The 23197-nt window shown below is 44.1% G+C and overlaps 1 protein-coding gene across 1 annotated transcript in view; it reads left to right on the forward strand.

Moving 5' to 3' along the window:
• The window catches only part of RXRG (retinoid X receptor gamma), a 42029-nt gene extending 19076 nt beyond the window's left edge, over positions 1-22953 (forward strand). The window contains exons 3-10 of the mRNA XM_061185784.1: positions 4411-4555; positions 6711-6890; positions 12466-12626; positions 12743-12872; positions 14174-14306; positions 15485-15576; positions 16842-16947; positions 22806-22953. Coding sequence (XP_061041767.1) covers positions 4411-4555; positions 6711-6890; positions 12466-12626; positions 12743-12872; positions 14174-14306; positions 15485-15576; positions 16842-16947; positions 22806-22953 — 1095 coding nt within the window. The remainder of the gene's footprint in view (positions 1-4410; positions 4556-6710; positions 6891-12465; positions 12627-12742; positions 12873-14173; positions 14307-15484; positions 15577-16841; positions 16948-22805) is intronic.
• The last annotated feature ends 244 nt before the right edge of the window (positions 22954-23197 follow it).

The raw sequence follows: 23197 nt of genomic DNA on the forward strand, positions 1-23197 counted from the left end.
GAGATGTGGATTTGAAAAATCACTGCTTAAGCACTTATGATGCTCTATGGCAATAAGGTGGTATTATTAATATTAATATTATTATACCTAGGTGCTATATCATACACCTAGGTGATGTATATTATGCAACTATGTGATCATTGGTTCAGGTGTGTGTACTTTGTTGTTGAAAGGTTCTAGAGAAGTTCATTTCAACAATCATTCATTGCACTAAACACTGGAGATTTAAAAAATGGTTAAGACTCAGTCCCTTCCCTGGGGAGTATCTAAGTGGAGTGAACAATTTCCCAAAACACCAAATATATAATTGAGAAGGTATTTATGCAGCTTTCAGACAGAATGATCTAGATCACGTTTTTCTGAGTGTGTGTGTAATGCTACATTTTTGTAAGTATGATATCTGTTGGCTCGACCCCGAAGCAGGCCCTACCTTTGGAAGGCTCCTTCCTCTTTCTCCTCTCCTGACCCTGCTGCCTGACCTGGGTTCTGTCCCTGATCATTCCTGCCCAGATAGTGATTGATAACCAAACCATTATCCTTTCAGATGCTTGCATTTTTACAGAGAATACTTTGATAATAAAAATTGCAAATGTTAGAGCTACAGACCTTAAAGATCATCTTGTTTAATGATTTTTTAAAAAGCCATAAAGTCTTTCCTTCAAGTGAAAGTATGTTTAGAAGCCATTACATGTCAAATAAAAACAGGTCTGGTGAACTAGAGGTGGGAGATGTGAAGGCTTCTTACTCAACCTCGCCACCCCCTGCCATACACACTCTCTGAGCTCAAAAACCACTGCTCTAGTCTGTGGATGAGGAAACAGCTTCTCTAAATGAAGTCATCCAGTCAAGATCACACAGCAAGGAAGTGGCAGGTCCAGGCTCTGTACTTTTTTTGACAAAGACCCTCACTCGGTTAAAGAAATGCCACTCTAAGGAGACCACTCATTGGAAGAGGCGCGCCTGCCTGCAGCCTTCCTGGCTGGCCACGTATCTGCCTTGAGTGGAATAATTTGGGCTGAAAGCCGCTCAGAAATGTGGCTCCCAATGTTCTGTGATGGCTCCAGGGCATCTAGGATGCATTCAGTCCTTGGCTGAGAGTCTGCAAATGGAAGACAGGCCAGCCAAGTGTGTTTCTCTCCTGTTCTCAGGAGCAGCCGGCCGCCTGGTAAATCCCGACTCTAAAGTGCTCACTTCAGCAGAGCTGCTTCTAATGGAACAAGACAGCTGGGGCCGCGGCACTGGGGACCATGCAGCTAATGGGTTTGAGCTCTGGTGGCCACCTTCGATCTCATCTACCATTGCTCTGATCCCACGCAAACCCCAAGCCAGCAAAGAGGCTGATGGAGACGAAGGCATCAACCCACCTGTCCCAACCACTGCCTCCTAATGCCAGCCCAACTCAGGAACAGCAGGGGTGTTGGAGAGAGGCTTCCAGGAGAGAGTGACCAGAAGCAAGTTGGCTCCTCTGGGTGCACATTGCCAATGAAGTCGGGCAGGAAGCAGTCAGGGCAGGGGCGGTCTGGGGAGCTCCCGCCACACAAGACAGACAATGTGGGGAAGGAGGAATGATGACCTGAGATCCAGGAGCCCGGGGTTCCAGCTCCAACCTGTTGGATCTGGGAAGGCACCTAACCTGGTACCTGGGCAGGTGCAATAGTCTTGGTGTCTCTCTCCTTCAGTCTTTCCCCCTGCTGCTGCCTCATACTTTGAGGACCTTTTTTCTCCGCTGGAAACCTCATGGCTCCTCATTGCCTCTCAGATTAGATCCACTCTCTTTAGCCGGGCAATCAAGTCTCGGGCTCTGTCACAGCCCGCCTCCCAGCCTTGTCTCCCATCCATCCACCGGACACAAATACCTGGGCTTCCCTTCAGGCCTTTGTTGTCAAAACCTTTTGTCCATCACTGGCCCATCCAAATCCTACCCGATTTTTAATTTTTTTAACATCTTTATTGGAGTATAATTGCTTTACAACGGTGTGTTAGTTTCTGCTTTATAACAAAGTGAATCAGCTATACATATACATATATCCGCATATCCCCTCCCTCTTGCCTCTCCCTCCCTCCCTCCCCATCCCACCCTGCTAGGTGGTCACAAAGCACCGAGCTGATCTCCCTGTGCTCCCCGTTTTTTAAAGCTGTCAAGTCCCTGATCAAATGCTCCTTCCTTCAGGACATCTTCCCTAATCTCACTTGCTTTCCTAAATTATCCCAACTGGCTTTTAATCTCATGGATGGCCAGTTTCTTGGGTTAGTGCCTGTGCCTTCTTCCTTTTTGTATCCCAAGATTTCTGAATGAACTTAAGAATAAACCACTTTACAGCTCAATTTCCTCATCTGAAAAATAGGAAAACCTCATAGGGTTGTCATAAGGATTAAAATAGTTAAGTAGCGCTGAGCAAACTTTCCTTGGACGGTAGCACTAACAGTCTGGTCCTGTTGGAGATGGGAGTGGGAGAGGAAGGTGGGTGAAGGCCTCCTGAGCCCGAGGTGATGGTGTCCTCCTCCTTATTCCCATGACCTTTCTTATCCATCTGAGGATTTGCAGACAAAGTCATGGTTAGCTAGAGGGCTCTTTTTTGGGTGGTCATCTCTTCTAAAATACATCTCTTTCATGGGGTGGATCTAAGTGCTAATAACTATTTCCTTATGGCACTCAGAATTCCTAGCCCATAGTGGCCCTCAGGCCACTTTTGGATGTGGGGCTCTGGAATTAATTTTTTCCAAAGCTCCCGGGTGTATATCTGGGGTTGAGTACCACTGTATTACACCAAAACAAAACAAAATACTGAATATAAGACCTAGATGTCTTGCCTCAGCCTTGTATAAAAAGGAGGGAGCAGGAGGAGGAGGGAGAATTCTCCCACCATGTATGTGTTTTCATCCCTCATATGAATTATTTTTAAAAATTCCTGGTGACTTTGATTTCAAAGCAAGGCCCTGAAAGCTGTCTTTTCTTTTTTGCATCCCCTGCAGCATTTAACCCAGAGCCTTTGCCCACCTTCTGTGCTCAATAAATATTTGCTTAGTGAATTGAAAAGCTAGTAAATTTAGAAGGAACCTAACTCAGGCTCTGTTGTATTTTAAGTTTTATTGATCATTCCTTCTGTCCCAAAGGCCTTGAATAGAGAAGAAAATCCTACCTTTGGTTCAGTTTGGGAATTACAGTCACTTCAGTTAGGCAAAAGTCACATAGACCATGCAGAAGTCAGTGGACCTTCCCTTAAACCCCCAGATATTCACCAGGTGCCTCTACCAGGCACTTAACTCACATTTACTCAGCACCACCTTTGTTTGAACTTACTTGGAAGTGTTCTTTGTTTTGGAGCACGTTCTGACTCCTCAGTGAGATTGTGATCATTTTTGAGGAATGAAAGACAGACCTCCGTTTCATATCTCCCTTCACAGTGCCTAGAATGTTGACCTGTACCCATGGGTACAGAAACACTGCTGATTGGATGACTGGCTTGTATTTATTTAACTTTTCTTTGATGAATACAAAACACACACGTAGAGGCAGCTTCTCAGGTGGCGGTGAGGAGTTAACGTTAACTTGTGATCAGGGGTGAAGAAAGGGATACACACACATTCCTTTATTCAGCCATTCAGTTCTACCAACTCCCTACCACATGCTGGGTTCACGTCAGGCACCAGGAAGACAAGGCAGAAGGTCTCTGGCTCTAAAGATTTTATATTTTCATGGGAGGATCTATGTTCCTTACAGACAAGTTCAAAAACATGATCTGGGACTTTTAACCTTATTTTTGGTGCTATTGCAATGATTTGGGCATTTGGCTTACCATCCTCAGTAGGCTCGTTGAGATGACCACTACACGTATCGTCTCTTCCATTTTACTGTGAACGTCTGAAGAGTGTGCATTTTATTTACCTTTGTATCCCAGAGCCTGGCACAGTGCCTGACATGGTGAGTGCTTGTGAATGACTGTTGGTTCACTAAACGGATGGATTTGCATATTTTGCTTGGTTCTCTCCGAGTCTAAGTATTTTGCCTGAGGGCCGTAGCTCCCCTTGGAGTACTGCTGAATAGGCAGGATGTAGTTAATAAAAAATTAAAAAATACACAGAGGACTTGTCCTAAGTGTGCTGTTCAGCATGGATTTCTAGCTCAAATAAAACATGAGTAAAATGAGTAAAAGCTGAGAGCTCTGATGTAGATATGTTGTGATTTTCGGTTTAGGTTTTGGCATTTAGAAATGACTTAGTTCCTCTATGCTACTCTTTTTCTCCCTTAAATTCACATCCCTCATAGGCAATTTTAGATACTCTGTACTTGGAAACTACTTCTCGAAATAGAACCCACTTTTTTTCCCTCAAGGATTGCCTTATTGCTTTCTACCTGAGGGATTGGGTTTACCCTGACTCTGTGTTTTATTGTATTTTTTTCTTTTGCAGCTAAATGTGGTCAACAGTGTCAGCATTTCAGAGGACATCAAACCCTTACCAGGGCTTCCTGGCATTGGAAACATGAACTACCCATCCACTAGCCCTGGATCTCTCGTTAAACACATCTGTGCCATCTGTGGGGACAGATCCTCAGGTATGTACAGAAGCAGACACTCCTCCCAAGTGCTCCATGCAATGGGGATACCAGAGAAGACACCTCTTCCATTGCCCACTTGGCTCCTTTGGACCCAACGAGAGAAAAAGGGTCTTTGGGGATGGTCCAGCTTGGGGCCCAGGCTGTAAATTTCTGTCACCACAGCCTTAATGAATTTAGATGAGATTAGATTTATAGAAAACATTTCAGAAGCCCTTCCCTGGAGTTACTGTGTTGCGTGTGTATCTGGGATAGAGAAGCTGTTGTAATGAGCAAGTATCTCAAGCTAGAGTCTCTTTAATTTTTAAAAAAATATTTTTTATAATTCTAAAAATAATATCCCAACATAGGAAATGTGGGAGAACTAGAAAGTACCAGTGAAAACAAAGAGTTATCTATAGTGTTCCCAACAAAATAAACTCTTTGATATTTTAGCGAATTTCCTTCTATAACATTCTAGGTTTTTAACATGTTTCCATAGGTGGAAATAAGTGTGTTTTCACTGATTTTATCTTCTTTGATCCTCTTCCATTTTTGCCCAAATTATTTCTTTCCTGACTTGTTTCCCTACCTCTCCATCATTCCTGCCTTCCCACTCCCCATCTCAACAATTTTGATGACATTTGAATCTCTGATTTGATGAATGAGGAAGATTCTTTTCTATAGTTGTCTATGATGGCTGACAATATTTTCTCATCTTTTTATTGTCACCAAAGTCACTGCAAAATGTCACTCCACTGAAAGTTCCAGGTGCCTGGAAATTAGCCACACGGCTGATGTTTGCTTGTTCTCAAAAAGTTGTTTCCAAATCATGCAGACTTGACCATTGCCATAGCAATGGAATTCCAGCCATCCTGATAGAGAGTTTTTTCTGCTATGGCTTAATTGAAAGTTGGGCAGTTCTTTCGTATATGGAAGAACCACGGGAATGACAAATTGGTCCCATGTTTCTTAAAGACAAATACTTCAGAGCTGAGAGCATTAGGTTCTTCGAGCCCAAGATAAAATCCCGTATTTATTATTGCTATGAGTTCAGGAAATTAGTATAGTCAACTGATTAGGCACAGACCAACTTCATCAAGCAGGCTATCTCTAGCCACCATTGCATCTTAGAGTGGCTTCCTCTGAAATGTAAGCTCCTGGGATGCAGATATTTACATTGGCTAGTTCTTAGGGACTTCAAGCTCACTTCGATATCAGCTTAAATACAACCAAATTAGAAAGTCATGTCAGGTCTATAACTATACAGTATCACATGTCATACTCAAGAATCAGACATAAATATGTTTTGAATGATCTGTTTCATTATATTTTTCAAGTTCCACAATTCCAGTCCATTGAGCATAGCTGCATGGTGTGTAGTACTGGGAAGACTTCTACTTAGAAAGAGTATGGTGATTGACTCTTGATGCCTATGTGGGCATGGGTATGGTGGCTCTCCTGACCAAATTAGCTATCTCTGGCTGGAGTCATGGAAAACTGGATGTGTGGAACAGGTAATAAGGGCAATGAAACATGTAACAGATTATTCTGGATCAAGCAAAACTACCTTCCATCAGATCTTTATGTCACATCTCAAGATTATATGTCATAGTATGCCATAAAGATCATATATCAATTTATTCCTCCAATAGGCAGTAGTATTTTAAAAATGTATAACTCAGGTTCTTGTTCATAGTTTATAATAGAGGATAATACTTTTAAGTGAGATTCCTAAGTCCTTGGGCTTCAATTATGGGGAAATATGTGTGAAGCTGAGGTTCTTTTCCTGCTAGATAATACATAACAAACATAAATATTTTTATTTCTTATGTATACTAATGTCTTAAATGAAGGCAGAACATTTTGCTTAACTAGACATGAGTTGCCCTATTAAATAAATGTAAGCAAAATCTTAGGTCAGGACTTTTCTAATAATGCTCTCTGGAATTAGTGATTCCAGAGAATCGCTTCCAGAGGGTAGACACGAGGAAGGGCATATTTACTCTGCCTTGGTTTGGTTCCTGTCATCAAGCCTGCATTCCCTGCTTTGCTTTCTGTCCCATTGCCTAGGTGATGTGCCAGTTTCCCTAGGCAAGAGCCAAGGGGTTCTTTTGCATGAAAGACCCAAATAAACACAAGAATAACTTATGGAATGTCCTTTTCTTGTGACCAGGAAAGCACTACGGTGTGTACAGTTGTGAAGGCTGCAAAGGGTTCTTCAAGAGAACCATAAGGAAAGACCTCATCTACACATGTCGGGATAATAAAGACTGCCTCATTGACAAGCGTCAGCGCAACCGCTGCCAGTACTGTCGCTATCAGAAGTGCCTTGTCATGGGCATGAAGAGGGAAGGTGAGGTTCCCCACTACCCCTCCCTCCACTTGGGGGAGAGCAGTTTGCATATAAATAATGGAAACAAGTGCAGGACATAGGAAAGAGTCCTGCTAGGCTGGACTATGTGGAAGAGGTTTGAAGTGGAGGGGGGAATGACTTTGGGTACCATGATTTCTCGAGTATTGCAGTTGAATGCTTCCTGCCCTGGTAAGTGTGTACCCCCGAGCAAAGAGAGCAAGAGCCTCTTCTTCCTCCATGTTCACCTATCCTCTCCTGGACCTCAGATGATGGTCCAAACTGGACCCTCTCCCTTGCTCTTCCAATAGCCAGGCAGCATCAGAGCTGAGGTGTCAGGGTCGTTGTGTGCTGCCCTGTAATGGAACATCAGACTGACCTTCTGGGCAGAGCTGACTTCTCCCCTCTAATCCTCACTCTGGGGAAGCCTGCTGGTTTGATTAATCTCTCTGGGCTTTTATAACCTTGGTCTGCTACAAATCCTCTGAGATTGGTGTATTCCAAAGTCTTTGGGGATTATTGGCATTACCAATTAATCAGACTTCGCCTTCTCATTCAGAGAGATCATCATCGTGCGTTTTTAAATGTTACATCTTTCAAACTTACAGTGTGGGTTAGCTGGGTTGTTGTAGAAAAAAAAATCTGAAAGTGCTTTCTGTTTATGTACAGATCAAAAAGTCTTTCCCTTAAGTAATACAAATAAATTGAATCAGGCAGTTAATTAGCTAGTGAACTCAAGCAAGTACAGGGTGTAAATGGTGAATCTTAATAGATTTCAGAGTAAGGAGGTCCTGCCTCTCTCTCTAGGAAATGGGAACAAGGCGTTTAGTCACTCCCAGGTGGCTTCTTATTCTTGAAGAACTTCTTTTCTGTGAGGAGGGGGGAGGCTGGCTGAAAGGACCAATGAAGAAAAAGTTTGAGCCCCTTCTAAGAGAGAATGCTACCAAGAAGGAAAAAGAATGATATTCCTAGCATGTTTGAGACGGAGGTGGCCCTTGAGAATAACTTAAGAACCCTAACCATTCTACAGCCAAGGAAACAGGCTTGGACTGATGGAGTGAGTTTTCCAAGGTCCCCAAGGTAGGTGATGAACAGAGACTAGGAACTCTTACTCCCAGGTCAGAATCTCAAATTGGCAGACCCCCAAATCTGCCCTCCCAACCTGTTCATCACACGGTCCTCCCCATTTTAGGAAATAGCCATTTTTCAGTTGCTCAGACGAAAAGCCATTGGACACCTCTTTTTCTTTCATACACCGCATTCAGTGGGTGAGGATATCTTGTCTCTTTCTCAAAAGATGTTCAGAATCTTTCCATGTCTCACTATTTTTACTGTTATCACCAAGCCACCATTCTTTTTTGTAATAATACAAATAGCCTCCTAAGAAGTTTCTCTGCTTCCATCTTTATCTTCCTTCGGTCTCTCCTTATCAAAGCAACCTGAGTGAGGCTTTGAACAAGTGGGTCAGGTGAAGACTTTCCTTCACCAAAACCCTCTGATGCCTTCCCTTCTTACTCAGAAAAAAAGGCAAAATTCTGGTCATGACTTCAAGGTCATACATAGTCTGGCTGCCCCGTGTCTCTCTGCTCCAGCCTTCCCAGTCTCTTTGCTGGGCCGTCAGGGGTGCTCCCACCCTAGGGCCTTTGCACTTACTGTTCTGTCTGCTTGGACTGCCCTCTTCCCAGGTACCTGCATGACTCACTTCTCCTCCTTCGTACCTTTACCTGATTGTCAACTTCTTGATAAAGCTTTGCCTGACTACACTGTCTCAGATTGCCCCAAACACCCTCATACTTCCCAGTCTCTTTCCCACAGCACTTACCACTATCTAACATGCTTTAAAATTTTGTCTGCTGTCTTTCTCCAAGAACTCAGGGATATTTTTCCTGCCTTTTTTTTCCCAGTGACTATATCACCAGTAACTAGCACATAGTAGACATTTAAGAAAAAATTGTTGAGAGAATGAATGAGTGATTTAAACTAAATATTGAAATCATAAGTTTTAGTAATGCAGGAGCTTCTAAAAATGATTCATTCACTCAGTCATTCATTCATCAAGTATGACTTGAGTGACTACTTCATGCTTGTGTCATACTTGCTGTAGAGGGGTCAACAATTTTCTAGACTGGAGCATGTGATGTGAAAAATCAGCTGGTCGAGACTGTCTTCTTTTCACTGGGATAATTGATACTCTTTGTAGCTTCCACCACCGTGATAGTCAAAACATAAAATTAATGCCCCCAAAGTGTGTCTCTCATCAGCATAGAGCATGATTGCTGCAGATTGCAAATCACCTATACTCGATTCTCCTGCCTCACAGTCTAATTCTGACTCTCAAAACTCAACCTGAATATTTCTGGCTCAGTTAGGGTCAGAGTGGTTCACAGAGCAAATGATGGGAAGCGTGGTTCTTTATTTTAAGTCAAACAGGGGCATGTGGATTGTAAGAGCCTGGGCAGTCCTTCTTTTAAACCTAGTATTATGATTCTTTCATAGCAAATTGGGTCCAGTTTTGGTTCCTGCATTAAAAAAAAAAATAATGTGGAGCAACAAGAGTGATGAAAAGCTGAGTAATAAAGATTAGGAGGGAGAAAGGGGCTCTCTGAGAAATTGCTAAAGGAATTGATACTATTTACCCTGACAAAGAGAAGGCAAAGAAGCGAATCAATTCCTCATCTCACTACATGGAGGGTCACTTTAAAAAAGTTACTGGACAGCCTTTCCTTCGCCACTACCATTTCTGGCCTTCATTTACAGAATTTGGGACTCAGTTCAGATACTTTCTTGAGGACAAGAATAATAAAATCCTGGAACAGATAACTGAGTGATACTATGGAATTTACATTTCTAGAGAGTTGGACAGACAGACAGAGATGAAATTGGGGTGGGCTCAGAATTCACCTGTCTAAAGCCAGGGTACATAATGGTGAAGCTGGAGTGGACATTTGCTATTGTCTGATGTAACACATTCATTTCCTGAAAGAAGAAGCAGAGGTTCTGAGAGGCTAGGGTCTTGCCTAAGCTTACATGGCAAGCTAATGGCAGAGCTGGTGTAGGACTGGGACCCTCTGACTTCCAGGCCACCAAACAATCCTCAGGGGTTCTGGGGAAGTCTATTTCCATAATTTTTGGTCATATAATGCAGTTTGGGTAGTAGGAGAATGGATTATTTTTGAGGCAATTTGTGGTCAGCACTTGACATTCCTGTGGGTCTATTAATCCAACCAGCCCAGAGCCTTGGAGTCAGGGGTAAGCTCAGGAGGCAGCCAGCCTGGGTCTACATGCTGGCTTCACCACTTCTAGCTCTGTGACCTCAGGCAGGTTACCTAACTTCTCTGTGGCTCATAGCATTTCAGAGGGCTCTTGTGGGGGTTAAATGAAATATAATTATGAAAAGTGTTGAACATAATTCTGACACGGAAAAGGGCTCCATAAATTTTGACTATTTTAATACATCACAATAAATGTGTGTTGGGCTAATGGAAAATCCTGTTTTAGGCCCCACTGGCCCCTCTATGTACCCTGATGTACTGAGTAGCAGTAGCTCAAAATGCGCCATAGAAGATTTCTTTCAACAACAGATACATGACTCCTCATTGATGACAGTAAGATTTATGGCACAAAAAGGAGAACTGAATAGCAAAGGATCACTCAGTTAATTGCAAAATTGGAATTAGAATCTAATTCCCTGAAGCCAAGGTTATTTTCTTTGGAGCTTGAAGGTTATTTTCCTTGAGTGTTACAAATCTGTAGAAGAAATCAATTGAGGGCCACAAGAGGAACTTGGTTTGCTTTCCTCCATCTTTTCAAATCAAGACAAATAGAAGCCCATTAACCTACCTTTAAAAAAAATTAATACAAGAAGCATTCAACTTTAACCAGCAAATCCAATTGATGATAAAAACACATATGAGAGTTTCTGTACGTTGTCAGTGAATGAAGGCTAACAGAATGGACAGAAAGAAAGGATGAGGGGAAAAGAGAGACAGGGAGAGGGAGGAAGAGGTCAAAAGCAGGGATAGAGAGAGGACCAGAGCAGACCCCGAGAGTGGAAAGAGAGGCCAAGGGGAGGAGAAATGCTACTTTTCAAAAAACTTTTAAATAATTGTTTCGTTTAATCTTCATAAAACAATCTCAGGTAAGTACTATAATCCCCACTGTACATATAAGGAAACTGAGGCTCTGTAAGCTGAGTACCATGTCCGACATTACTAGCTAGGAAGTGGTCGGGCCCATTTTGAAAAAGATTTCTTTGACTCCAAGGTACATGATTTTTGCTCTTCCCTATTTTGTCCTCTCTGCTCTCTTTCTCGTCCATTTCTTCTTTTTCTTACTCTCGTGTTTTAATCTCTCTTTCCTTTCTTCCTTTACGCCTTCCTTCCTACCCTCCCTCCCTCTCAACCCCTGAATATCATTCTCATCTTGAGGTTTCTTGGTGTGTCTCTATTAGAGACGGTGATGCATCAGCCGTATTTGTGCTGTCAGACCCTTCTCTGACCTACTTTGAGAGATCAATAATATCACTTGCGCGACAAACTAGATGTCCAGCATCGGTCCCAGTTCATTCCGCAGCCTTGTGGCTCAGAGAGTAAGAGGTGCCTTGGAAAGTGGACAAAGGGGAGGAAAGGAGAGGAGATGAGAGGTAGAAATTGCTCATGGAGTAGCTGTCACTGAGGTCCCTCTTGGCCACTGCTTAGAGTATAATTTTCTTGATTCTTGGGATTTAGAAAATGTGTGCCAATATTGAATTCTGCTTATTGCTACTGGGAATAAGAAGATGGAAACTGAAGCTTTCGAGAGGATGGAAACTAACCCCATAGAGACTGTTCTCCCAGTGAAGAGCACAGAATTGGGAAAGGGGTCTGCCTGACATTCTAATGTACAGACCCAGAGGGTTCTTTGATGAAAACCCTAAGCTTGGGGAATCTGAGAAAATTCCAGCCTCCACCTTTGCCAGTGTACCCTTCCCCACCCCCCAAATCAGCTGCTGATTCTGAAATGTCATCTAGGTGACATTACTCCACCCTTTCGCTTACTAAATACCCACATGGCTCCCTGAAGATCTTCCCTGACAAGTCAGATCAGGTGATGCCGTGTTCAGGCCGGTGCACTAGGGGCAGACCTAATGGGACGTGAATGCCAAGGATGATGCACAGGATCTGACAGAGGGAGTTTTTAGAGTAATGTGCTTGTTACTTAACTATTGCATGCTCACGGTTTATTAGAGGTAGCAGGTGGAAGAAGGATAGGGGAGACAGCATGCAAGGAGACAGTGGTTCATTAAAAGAAAGGGCAGAATTGGAGGTTATTAAAGCTTAAAAGGCACATTTCTTAGAGTGGTCACCATAATGAACTGGAAAGACTATGGACTGAAAAAAACCCATAGTTTGGCACAGGCATAAGAAAACAGCTGAGCTCTGCTTTCTTGGTTTCATCTGTTAACATGAGAGCATCTCTGATTCATTACCACCATGATGCCCATTTTACAGAGGAGGAAAATGAGGCTTAGGGCTGTAATTAACTTTCCCACAGTTGTCCTGGGTATATGGTAACGTCTGCACGTCCTTGTCCCTGCCAGCTGTGCAAGAAGAAAGGCAGAGAAGCCGGGAGCGGGCTGAGAGTGAGGCAGAATGTGCCAGTAGTGGCCATGAAGATATGCCCGTGGAGAGGATTCTGGAGGCTGAACTTGCTGTTGAACCAAAGACAGAATCCTACGGTGACGTGAACATGGAGAATTCGGTAGGTGGTCTTAGATCTCCATCCATCTCCCATTTCTTGGAGGGGGCTGGAGATGGGGGAGGAGTATGTTTGAGTCCTAGAACCTGTCCGTTCAGAGTACTTTGTTCCTTTTTTAGACAAATGACCCCGTCACCAACATATGCCATGCTGCTGACAAGCAGCTCTTTACTCTCGTTGAATGGGCCAAGCGTATTCCCCACTTCTCTGACCTCACCTTGGAGGACCAGGTCATTCTGCTCCGGGCAGGTAAGGGATACCAGGGCTCCTTTCTTCTTGGGTTGCCATTTTGAAATTACCCTTGGGATCCTAAAACAAGTGACCTGATGGAGCTGTAACCCATCCAAGCTGTGCACCTTGTTGAGACAGGGTAACCCTATGCGAGGTTGTTCTTTTTTATATTATTGGTAAGCTCTGAAATTTGGATGGCCCTTCCCCGAAACTTTCATTTCCAAATGAAACACTGTTTGTTAAGGGAGGAGTAAGACTCTTTTTCTTTTTTTTAATATTTAAATTTTCTCTTTTATACTTAATGAAATTTTTATTAGTTTCTACATGCATTTTATTATCAGAGAAAAATAACTTTTTAAACACACACATAATTAAAAAAACAAGGCAGGTTTACAAGAAGGTGAGAATTTTCTATTTAATGAGATTTTTCTGTCCATTGGTTCTCTTAAACTGCTTCCTAGAATCCTTTTAGTGACCAAGAAAGGCTCTTTTTCCATGCAAATTTTATGCAGCCTTTATAATTTGCATTTAATTTTCAAAGACAGTTAAACAATTTTTATTCAAGACAATCTGAAGCTGTGCCTCATTACTGTTATGAAATTGGAAAATAGAGATATTCCCATTTCACAGGTGAAATAGGGGAAGTCAAAGATTTTTGCTCAGGCTTTTACTAGATGGATTCCAGGGTCCCTTCCTATTTTAAGATTCTACATGCTGTAATCTCTCTCGCCTCCCATTTCTGGGACACTGTGCAGTTGACATATGCCAAATCTCCTCTTTGTCATGGAGCCAGCAGGGAAATTTCATGAAGATTCGCTGAGCCTGGGGAGCCAGTCCACTTATTTCATCCCTATTAGATAATGAGCGATCCCTGAGTGTCGATGGAAAGCTACATGCCGTGCTGGGTGCTACTAGACAACACCTAAGTAAAGCTAGGTTGTCAGATCCTGGGGGCAGACACTGCAGGGTATACTCGCTTTATCTACCATGGCAGCTAACATAGTGACCATTACCCGTTAAGTGTTCAATCCATATTTGTTGATGAACTGGAGGGAAAAAAAGAGTCCTTGACCTCAAGCTGCCATTCTGGGCTGCATTGGGAAGACTGTGGGGGAGGAGCATACCCACGAGTCAGGGGACCCCAGTCTTACCCTTTGTTCCCTCACTAATTAGTGGTGTCGTCTGGAACTACTTTTTGACCTCCCTGGATTTCTGGTTCTGCTTTTATTCCAAAGGATAATAATACATGCCTTGGATGATTATCAATGAAGCGAGAGTGTGGTCAGGTTTCCCTCAAGGCCTCCTTCTTATTCTTGCAGGGTGGAATGAATTGCTGATCGCCTCCTTTTCCCACCGCTCGGTTTCTGTGCAGGATGGCATCCTTCTGGCTACGGGTTTACACGTCCACCGGAGCAGTGCCCACAGTGCTGGGGTTGGCTCCATCTTTGACAGGTGGCTCTATTCTGCTTCTGGAGCTTGTGTGTGTGTGTGTATACATGTGTGCATGTGTGTGTGTGTACCTGTGGGTAGTGCTGGGGTGTAGGATGGACAGCCCAATCAGCTGTACTGGCTGGAAGCAGAGACCATTAAGCACACGAAAACATAAACCTGGGGAATGAGAAAGGGATTAAAAGAAATGGTAATCCAAGGCGATGGAGTCAGTCAGAGGCCAACAGAGTTGCTGGCAGATGAAAGACCCTACTATCCCTAAAGGTTTCCAGGGAAGAGACTGTATTATTGACATTACCTAGTAAGGTGGGAGTGGGGAGTTTGAACTGCTTATCCAAGGGGACCTGGATGGGAATGAGGGTTTAGGATCTGACTTTAGGAATCTGGGAAAGATGAGCTGAGGTTTTGCTGGTCTCTGCACCAGGCTCTCTGGGGGAATCCTGCTATAAGAGCGACAGCCTCAGTCTGGGATTCTGTGCCTTAAATGGTTCTAAAGGAAAATTAAGCCAGGTGATCTAAAGAGATGAGAGATGAATGGGTGGGTGACAGGATGGAGAACTGGGAAAGGAAGAGTAAGATTGAAAATAGTCTCTCTGTCCAATGCCAGGGCCCTGTGGTCCCTTCCCAACCCCATCATAAATGGTCTTCCAGGGCCATGCGCATGTCCATCTAAGATGTCCCTACTCCTTCCCTGCCTTTTCCCATAACATGTTCCACACGGAGACCATCATGGTCTTCAGTTGACTCAGCCCTCTTGATGGTGTCTAGAAATTTCTGCCCTGTCACGGAACGCCGTCCTTTGCGGTGTTCTTCCAGACATGCGATGCCCTCACCCTGCTTTGCCCGTTGCGTTTCTGCCAATTCCCAAATCCTCTAGGCTGCCTTTCCAGCTCCCTCTCTGTGTTCACTGCCTCATCCTTGGTGTTCCCTGGGACTTTGATCATGGCAGTTATTGGCTTTGTGTTGCTGCTACGTATTGCTTCTGTGTCTGCTTCTTTAATTAAACTGTGAGCTCTTTGAGATCAGGGACTGTATCTTATTCATCTCTGTGCCCCTAGTACCTGGCGCATCTACTGGAAAATGGGGTGGGTACATAATAAATATTGGTTGCATTCATTTTATCAGCCCTTGGCCTGGTATTCATGATTTTCTCATCACCTGCCATTGTTTCCTGTGAACAGAGTTCTGACTGAGCTGGTCTCCAAAATGAAAGACATGCAGATGGATAAGTCAGAGCTGGGGTGCCTACGAGCCATCGTGCTATTTAACCCAGGTGAGTGCGCCGTGCTTAGCTCTCCTCCATGGTCGGCCCCCAGTGCTCTGATGTTCTCTAGTCCTCTAGCTCAGCAGAGACAGATAAGGGAGGGCCAGGAGACCTATCCTTAGGAGGACAAAGGGTCAACTCTTCATGGCCTCTGCTCCTCGAGCCATCTTGAAAAAGGTATCAAATGGGCATGGAGTGTGCATGTTTGGGGGCAAGTGGGGAGAACGAGAGATGCCAGGGGCTAGGGTAGTAGCAAAGAAGGCGGTAAAAAGTGATCAGGTTCTACATATATTTTTAGGCAGAGCCAATGGCATTTGCTGATAGGGTGTGAAAGAAAGAGAGGTATTAAATATAATTCTTAGAATTTTTCATTTTGTTTTCTTGAACACTCGGAAAAACAGAGATTTCATTTACTGAAATGGCGGTTCAAAGGGTGGGTGGCTAGGAATCAGGACTTTGGACATGAGAATCTGAGATGGATAGTAAACGTCCAAGAGTGGCTCTCCCGGAAGCAATTGTTTATGTGAGTCTGGAGTTCAGAGAAGAGGCAGGACCAGAGATGTACATTTGAGAGCTATCAGCCTAGACCTGGCATGCAAGGCTCTGAGACCAGGAGTAAAGCAGAGGCATTGCAGAGCAGAGGGCTGAGGGCTAAGCCCTGGGCCATGGTGATATTTAGAGGTTGCAGAGAAAATGAAGAGCCAGCAAAGAAGCCTGAAAGGGGGCAGTGAGTGAGACAGGAAAGAACCAAAGAGTAGTGTCCTGGGGGGCCCAGGGAGGAAAAGCATTTCAAGAAGGAGGAAGTGATCAGCTTCTTCAGATGCTGCTGTGGGTCAAGAAAGGTGAGTATTCAGAATTACATAGTAATTGACGCACATGCTTCATCTCCTGAATTAGGTGGTCTGTTAATTGATGCAGGATGTGGGTCTGTCCGGTTTTTGTACCCCATCTCTTTGTTCAGTCCATGCTTAGCACATAGTAAGCACTCAATAAATGTGTGAAGGTAGTATTTCTAGAATGGCCCGGATAAAAGAAAACTCTCCTCCTTGGAGTCAGCGGTGCGTACCTTTGCTCCAAGCGTTTATTGGATAGGTTGGGCACAGGAAGGAGGTGTGAGGGCACAAAGGGCTGGCTTTGTGTATTTCACAATGTCCCCCATCCAGCGTGTCTCTCGTAACTCTGCGGGAGGTGGCCTGTGTGAATGGGGACAGACTCTGTAGAAGGGTGTCCCGCGGAGGTGTGTAAGGAGAGGTTGAATCAGCTGTCTTTTTCAGATGCCAAGGGTCTGTCCAACCCCTCTGAGGTGGAGACTCTGCGAGAGAAGGTTTATGCCACCCTCGAGGCCTACACCAAGCAGAAGTACCCGGAACAACCAGGGAGGTGAGGGAGTCCTGGAAGAATGGTAACAACCGCAGCAACTCTTCTGATCTGCCATTAATGAATGGCGACATGCAGCAGGCACTGTCTAGATTTTTTCGCAACCGTCTCAAAGCTACTCAGACACTGGCTCCATGAAACCGGAGGTCTCGTCTCTCTTGTTCACCCACTGTTCACCACTTTGGCATCAGAGCCTAACAATTAGTATTCATCTTTAAATGTTGAATGAACACCCCAGTGAACGAACGATGGTGGGAATCCTTAGCTCCAATTTCTAAAGAGGCTCCAAGGCTCTGAAAGGAACCTTGCCCAGGGTCACAGAGCTGGTGCATGGTGGGGCAGGTTGTGAACCCAAGTTTGTTTGATTTCGAAGAGCTTGTGCTTTTCAGTGTGACTGCATTGCTTTCTGCTTTGCCCTCATGGAAGCCTCCCTGCAGTAAAAGGTACAGGCTTTGGTAGCCAGGAGAGGTGACCGCTGGCCCCGAGGGTGCCATCTGTAGCCTCTGGCAAGGTCCTGGGTCTGGGCTTCTTGTCTGAAAAGGAAGACGTCGCTCAGAGGATCTCTGAGGCCATCTACCAGTATTCCTGAGTGGTTAAAAAAATCCTTTTCCCAAATGTTTCCCCCAAGTACAGCTGAATGAAAGTTTTCCTCCTCCACTAACTCTAGTTAAAAAGAGAGAATACGATCCTCAAACCTCACAGAAAATGGAAAATGAAACCTGAAAAAAACTTCTTTAAAGGCATGAGTTTGTTTTTAGGATTAATTACCTATGCTCCCAATTCTCACTGATGACTTTTATTCCACTTTGGAGTCTAATTTCCATTAGCCCATTTTCCCTGGATCATAAGCCACTATCTCTCAATTGTCCAGAAGAGGCTGAGCTCGTTTTTTATCACAGGCAATGAATGCATCTGTGTGAGTGGGGTCCAGCCAGTTGATACAGTAAATGTGCAGGCCTTGTGTGTTATGGAGACTAAGCTGTGACAACAGACTTCCCAAATGTCAATAGTTGAACACAAGTTTATTTCTTCCTCACAAATCAGTCCTGGATGGGTAATCAATCTAGTACGGTGACTTTCTTCCACACCATCGCTCAGGGACCCAGGCTCCTTCCTTCTTGGGGTTCCACCATGTCGTCAAGTCTCGTGTTTTTTGGGTTTTTTAAATTATTTATTTATTTATTTATTTATTTATTTATTTATTTATTTATGGCTGTGTTGGGTCTTCGTTTCTATGCGAGGGCTTTCTCTAGTTGCAGCGAGCGGGGGCCACTCTTCATCTCGGTGCGCGGGCCTCTCACTGTCGCGGCCTCTCTTGCGGAGCACAGGCTCCAGACGCGCAGGCTCAGTAATTGTGGCACACGGGCCTAGTTGCTCTGCGGCATGTGGGATCTTCCCAGACCAGGGCTCGAACCCGTGTCCCCTGCATTGGCAGGCAGATTCTCAACGACTGCGCCACCAGGGAAGCCCTCATTGTGTTTTGTATGCTGATGATGGAAGGGAAAGAGGAGGAGGAGCACAGAGGTGAGGCTATATGGGCAACACATTGACCTGGAAAGGGCACCCCCTCCCTTTACTCACTTCCATTGGCTAAAACTTGGTCACATGGACCAGCTAGCCAAGAAGGAGACTGGAGAATGTGTGCAGCTGTATGCCAAGGAAGAAGGGGAGAATGGATTTTGCTAGGCACCTGGCAGTCTCTCCTACATCTGAAGTGGGTGAGATTGAAAGAGCCCTACCCAACAAGCAGGGCCTGGCTGCCAGCATCAGCTCAGCTTCTGGCCCGTGAGAGCTGACTGAAAGCCCTGTGCTGGATGATATCCACCGAATCTCCCAGCTGTAAGGCAGCATCACTCATGTTTGTGTGTGTGTGTGCGTGTGTGTGTCTGTGTGCGTATATTGTGTGCAAGGCATTAGGACTAGGAAGGCTCATATTCATCCTTTTCCTGGACTTGGCTCTAGGTAGTGCTGTTTACCTCTTTAAAAAACAGAACTCTTTTTTATCTTATTATAAAAGCCAAGCATGCTTTGGTAGGAAATAAGGAAAATTTTTTTAAATAAATAGGGTAATATAAACTGATTGTAAATTTGGGAGGTATATTTCTTTCTAGCAGCTTTGTGTATCAATGTATGTATACAGAGAAATGTATATTTACAAATCTGAAATCATATGGTTTGGCGTATTATTTTGCTCCATTAGCTATTTTAGGCATTTTATCAGATATTGAAAAGTACAAAATTCTTATTTTCAATGATTTTGTAATATTTCACAGGATGGGTGTATCCTAATGTATCTAGTCATCACTCTGTGGTTGACATTTAGATTGTTTCTAATGAATAACACTTTAAAAACTTTGGAACTTGCCTGTTTTCCCAGGAAGGGGACTGCCAGGGACCTGGGCGGCCCCCAGGCACTAGGCAGAGATGCCAACACTTGTTGCCTGGCCCAGGGCAGGGCCTGGGAGTTCAGGGAGGGAGTGCAGGGACGGGGCCCCTGCATGTCCCTTGGGTGCATCCAGTACAGCCTGCACAGCGGGTGACCACCCTGACGCTGAGCAGGTCCATCAGGGATGTCACTTGGCTCAACCAGCTGGGCGAGTGTGCCGAAGGCTGGTCACCTCTGGCTTGCAGAAAGTGGTTGAAGGGGTTCCTGATGGCACACAAGCCCTGTCAAGGCCGTTTTCTTGGTGGTGGAGGGCTGCCACTCCGTGGAGACTTTTCAGAAGTACACCTCACAGGGGCGAGTTCTGCTTCCTTTATCCAGAAGCAGAGATCAAAACTCAGGAGGGGGCAGAGCTTGCAGGAACCTTCTCTCTCTCACACAGCAGGTGCCTTCAAAGGCTATGAGTCCCCCTTGTTGCCAAACATGTGAGTGAGGAATGCGACGGCCGCCCTGTGGCTATGGCTATTAGTGGGTGTGTTTATTTCTACATCCTGATCTTAGCTCCTAAACTTGGGACAGACAGCAAAGACAGCAGTCTTAATGGTTAGCATTTTTTTAAAAATTATTTTATTGAAGTATAGTTGATTTACAATGTGTTAATTTATGCTGTGCAGCACAGTGATTGTTATATATATACATACATATATATATATACATTCTTTTTCATATTCTTTTTATTATAATTTATCACAGGGTGTTGAATATAGTTCCCTGTGCTATACAGTAGGCCCTTGTTGTTTATCCATTCTATACATAATAGTTTGCGTCTAGAATGGTTAGCATTTAACACATTGTAAAACTTTGGCATTTTTAGAGTAAAAAAATACATTTTCAGAGCTAATGTCAGCCTAACTTCACACTTTATAAAGAAGCCGTTTCCTTTGCCTAATTACATAAACCTCTTTCGTGGCAGAGCCATGACCATGTTCTTATCTAATGGTGATACCATTCAGATGCATTCAGAGGCTTCCTTTTTTTTTCTTTTTGCCACATCAAGAGGCCTGTGGGATCTTAGTTCCCCGACCAGGGATCAAACCTGTGCCCCCTGCAGTGGAAGCGCACAACCCTAACCATTGGACCGCCAGGGAAGTCCCACTCAGAGGCTTTCTAACCAAACGTTTTGAAGGTTTGTGTTGGCCTTGGTATAGACCTTTAACTTTTCCATGTAGGGAGGTAATTCTTACCTTTTTAGATGGTGCCACTCTGTTCTTCTTATATTGCCACATTTCCTTAAAACTTCTTTTGGCATGAATATAGACCTATACGCATTTTCGAGGCGTATTAAAACTCCAATTTGAAAACTTCTCGTGAAATAACGTTGTGAGGTCCAGTGAAGGTCCGGCCCAACCGGAAGTTGCTGATTTAAGGCCACCGTGACTAACAAGATTTCGATTCCTGTACTTTTTATTGGAAATTGTGAGTAGAGTTATTTGATTTCCAGTCATTATCATTAATAACATTCAAAATAAGCTTCACTGGCAAAAAGGATTTTGAGAGATGAAGAAGGACCACAGGAGCGTGTTGGAAGTGTGGCAGGTTGAGGAGCCTGAAAGGGACCCTGTATGTGTGAGGCTAATTCCTTCACACACTAGTCTCTTTCCCTTTGGTGAGCCTCACAGCTAAGGTCCTTAATTATAGAAGAGTGTGTGTGTGTGTGTGTGTGTGTGTGTGTGTACCAGTGTGTGAGGGCAGGTGAGAATGGAGGAGAATGTGTGTGTATACTTTTACACGTGTGAATATGTGCAAGCTCATGTGTGCGAGGGTGTATAAGAGTGCGAGTGAGTGTGTGTGCACACATGTATGTATGTGTGAGAGTAGTGAGGGGGTGTGTGTGCACATGTGTGGGAGGCATATGTGTGTGTGTGTATTATCTCTCCAGACTGTGGGCCCCTCAGGGGTGAAGGCTACTATTTTCTGTCTCTCTCTCTTCCTAACTGAAAGGTAAGCACATCCATGTTGCTGCAAATGGCATTATTTCATTATTTTTTATGGTTGAGTAGTATTCCATTGTGTGTGTGTGTGTATATATATACACACACCCCCCACATCTTTTTTATCCATTCCTCTGCTGATGGACATTTAGGTTGCTTCCACGTCTTCGCTATTGTAAACAGTGCTGCAATGAACATTGGGGTGCATGAATCTTTTTGAATTAGAATTTTCTCTGGATATATGCCCAGGAGTGGGATTGCTGGATCGTATGGTAGCTCTATTTTTAGTTTTTTAAGGAACCTGCATACTATTCTCCGTAGTGACTAGAGATTATCATACTAAGTGAAGTAAATCAGACAGAGAAAGGCAAATATATAACACTGATAATATATGGAATCTAAAAAATTGATATAAGTGAACTTATTTACAAAACAGAAATAGACTCACAGACATAGAAAAGAAACTTATGGTTACCAAAGGTGAAAGGGGGCGGAGGGATAAATTAGGAGTTTGGGATTCAAATATACACACTACTATATATAAAATAGACAACCAACAAGGACCACTATATAGCACAGGGAACTATATTCAATATCTTGTAATAACCTATAATGGAAAAGAATCTAAAAAAGAATATATATATATGTATATATATATATATATATAATGGAGTCACTTTGCTGTACACCTGAAACTAACACAACATTGTAAATCTACTATATTTCAATAAAAATTTTCAAAAAATTTAAAAAAGAAAGTCACACTTAGGCAAAAAAATAAAAAAATAAACAAAACAAAATAAAAGTAAGCACAGACTATGAAGCTGATGTACAAAGTGGTTATAAACGGGTAACAGAAATGTGGAAACTGAGGCACATTGAGGTCGCATTGCTTAAAGTAAGTGTGGTATGAGGAAGAGCATAGTCCGGCGAGGAGACGAGAACTGCTGGTCCTGAGAGTGGGGGGCTCATCCTGGATCCCACAACCTATCTCAGTGCCTGGTGCGTGGTTTGTACACAAACACGTTCAGCCAATGGCGAGAGCCCCTGTGGATTCTGCACATCCGCCGTGCTGTGCTGTTCTAAATGCTTTGGCAAATCTTCCCAGGAACCCCCAGGCACAGAGAATGTAAGGAACACCAGCTGGTTAGGGTTGGAGATGTGAGTCAGCATAAGCAGGCTAGCTCTTCCTCTTGCCCACCACGAATGGGGGTGCTGAGGGCAATTCTGGGATGCGGCCACAGAATTCAAGAGATTCTCAAGAGGTCACAGGATCCAACTTCCACCTTTAAGGAGCATAACAAGACCTCTAGCCTATTTCTGAAGCTCTCCAGAATTAGAGGTTCTCCAGCTGCCTTAGTCTCCCCAACCAGGCTCTTTCTTCTAATCACAGATTGGTCAAGAAGACCAAATGAGCTGCCTCATGCCAGCAGCTGCCCCGTGCGTGCCGGTCCCCCAGTTCTTAATGTCTCCTTGCTTCTCCACAGGTTTGCCAAGCTGCTGCTGCGCCTCCCAGCCTTGCGCTCCATCGGCTTGAAATGCCTGGAGCACCTCTTCTTCTTCAAGCTCATCGGGGACACACCCATTGACACCTTCCTAATGGAGATGTTGGAGACCCCACTGCAGATCACCTGAGCCTCACCAGACACAGCCTCCTACACAGGACTAGTCAGGGCAGGTGTGTGTGGACCACCCCCCTGCACACGTTCCTCCACCTCCCACCCCCAACCCTTCCTGTTTCCCAAACGTGATGCTTATAATAAAGAAACCTTTCTACACATGCGACTTTTATAGGTGGAGTTTTGTATAGATGTTAACGGTAACCCTTCTTTGCTATCTAAGGGGCTGGGGATCTTTCTGGAAGTTCTTGGGAAAACTA

This window comes from Eubalaena glacialis, chromosome 3 (assembly GCF_028564815.1).
Source record: "Eubalaena glacialis isolate mEubGla1 chromosome 3, mEubGla1.1.hap2.+ XY, whole genome shotgun sequence".
Taxonomy (NCBI): domain Eukaryota; kingdom Metazoa; phylum Chordata; class Mammalia; order Artiodactyla; family Balaenidae; genus Eubalaena; species Eubalaena glacialis.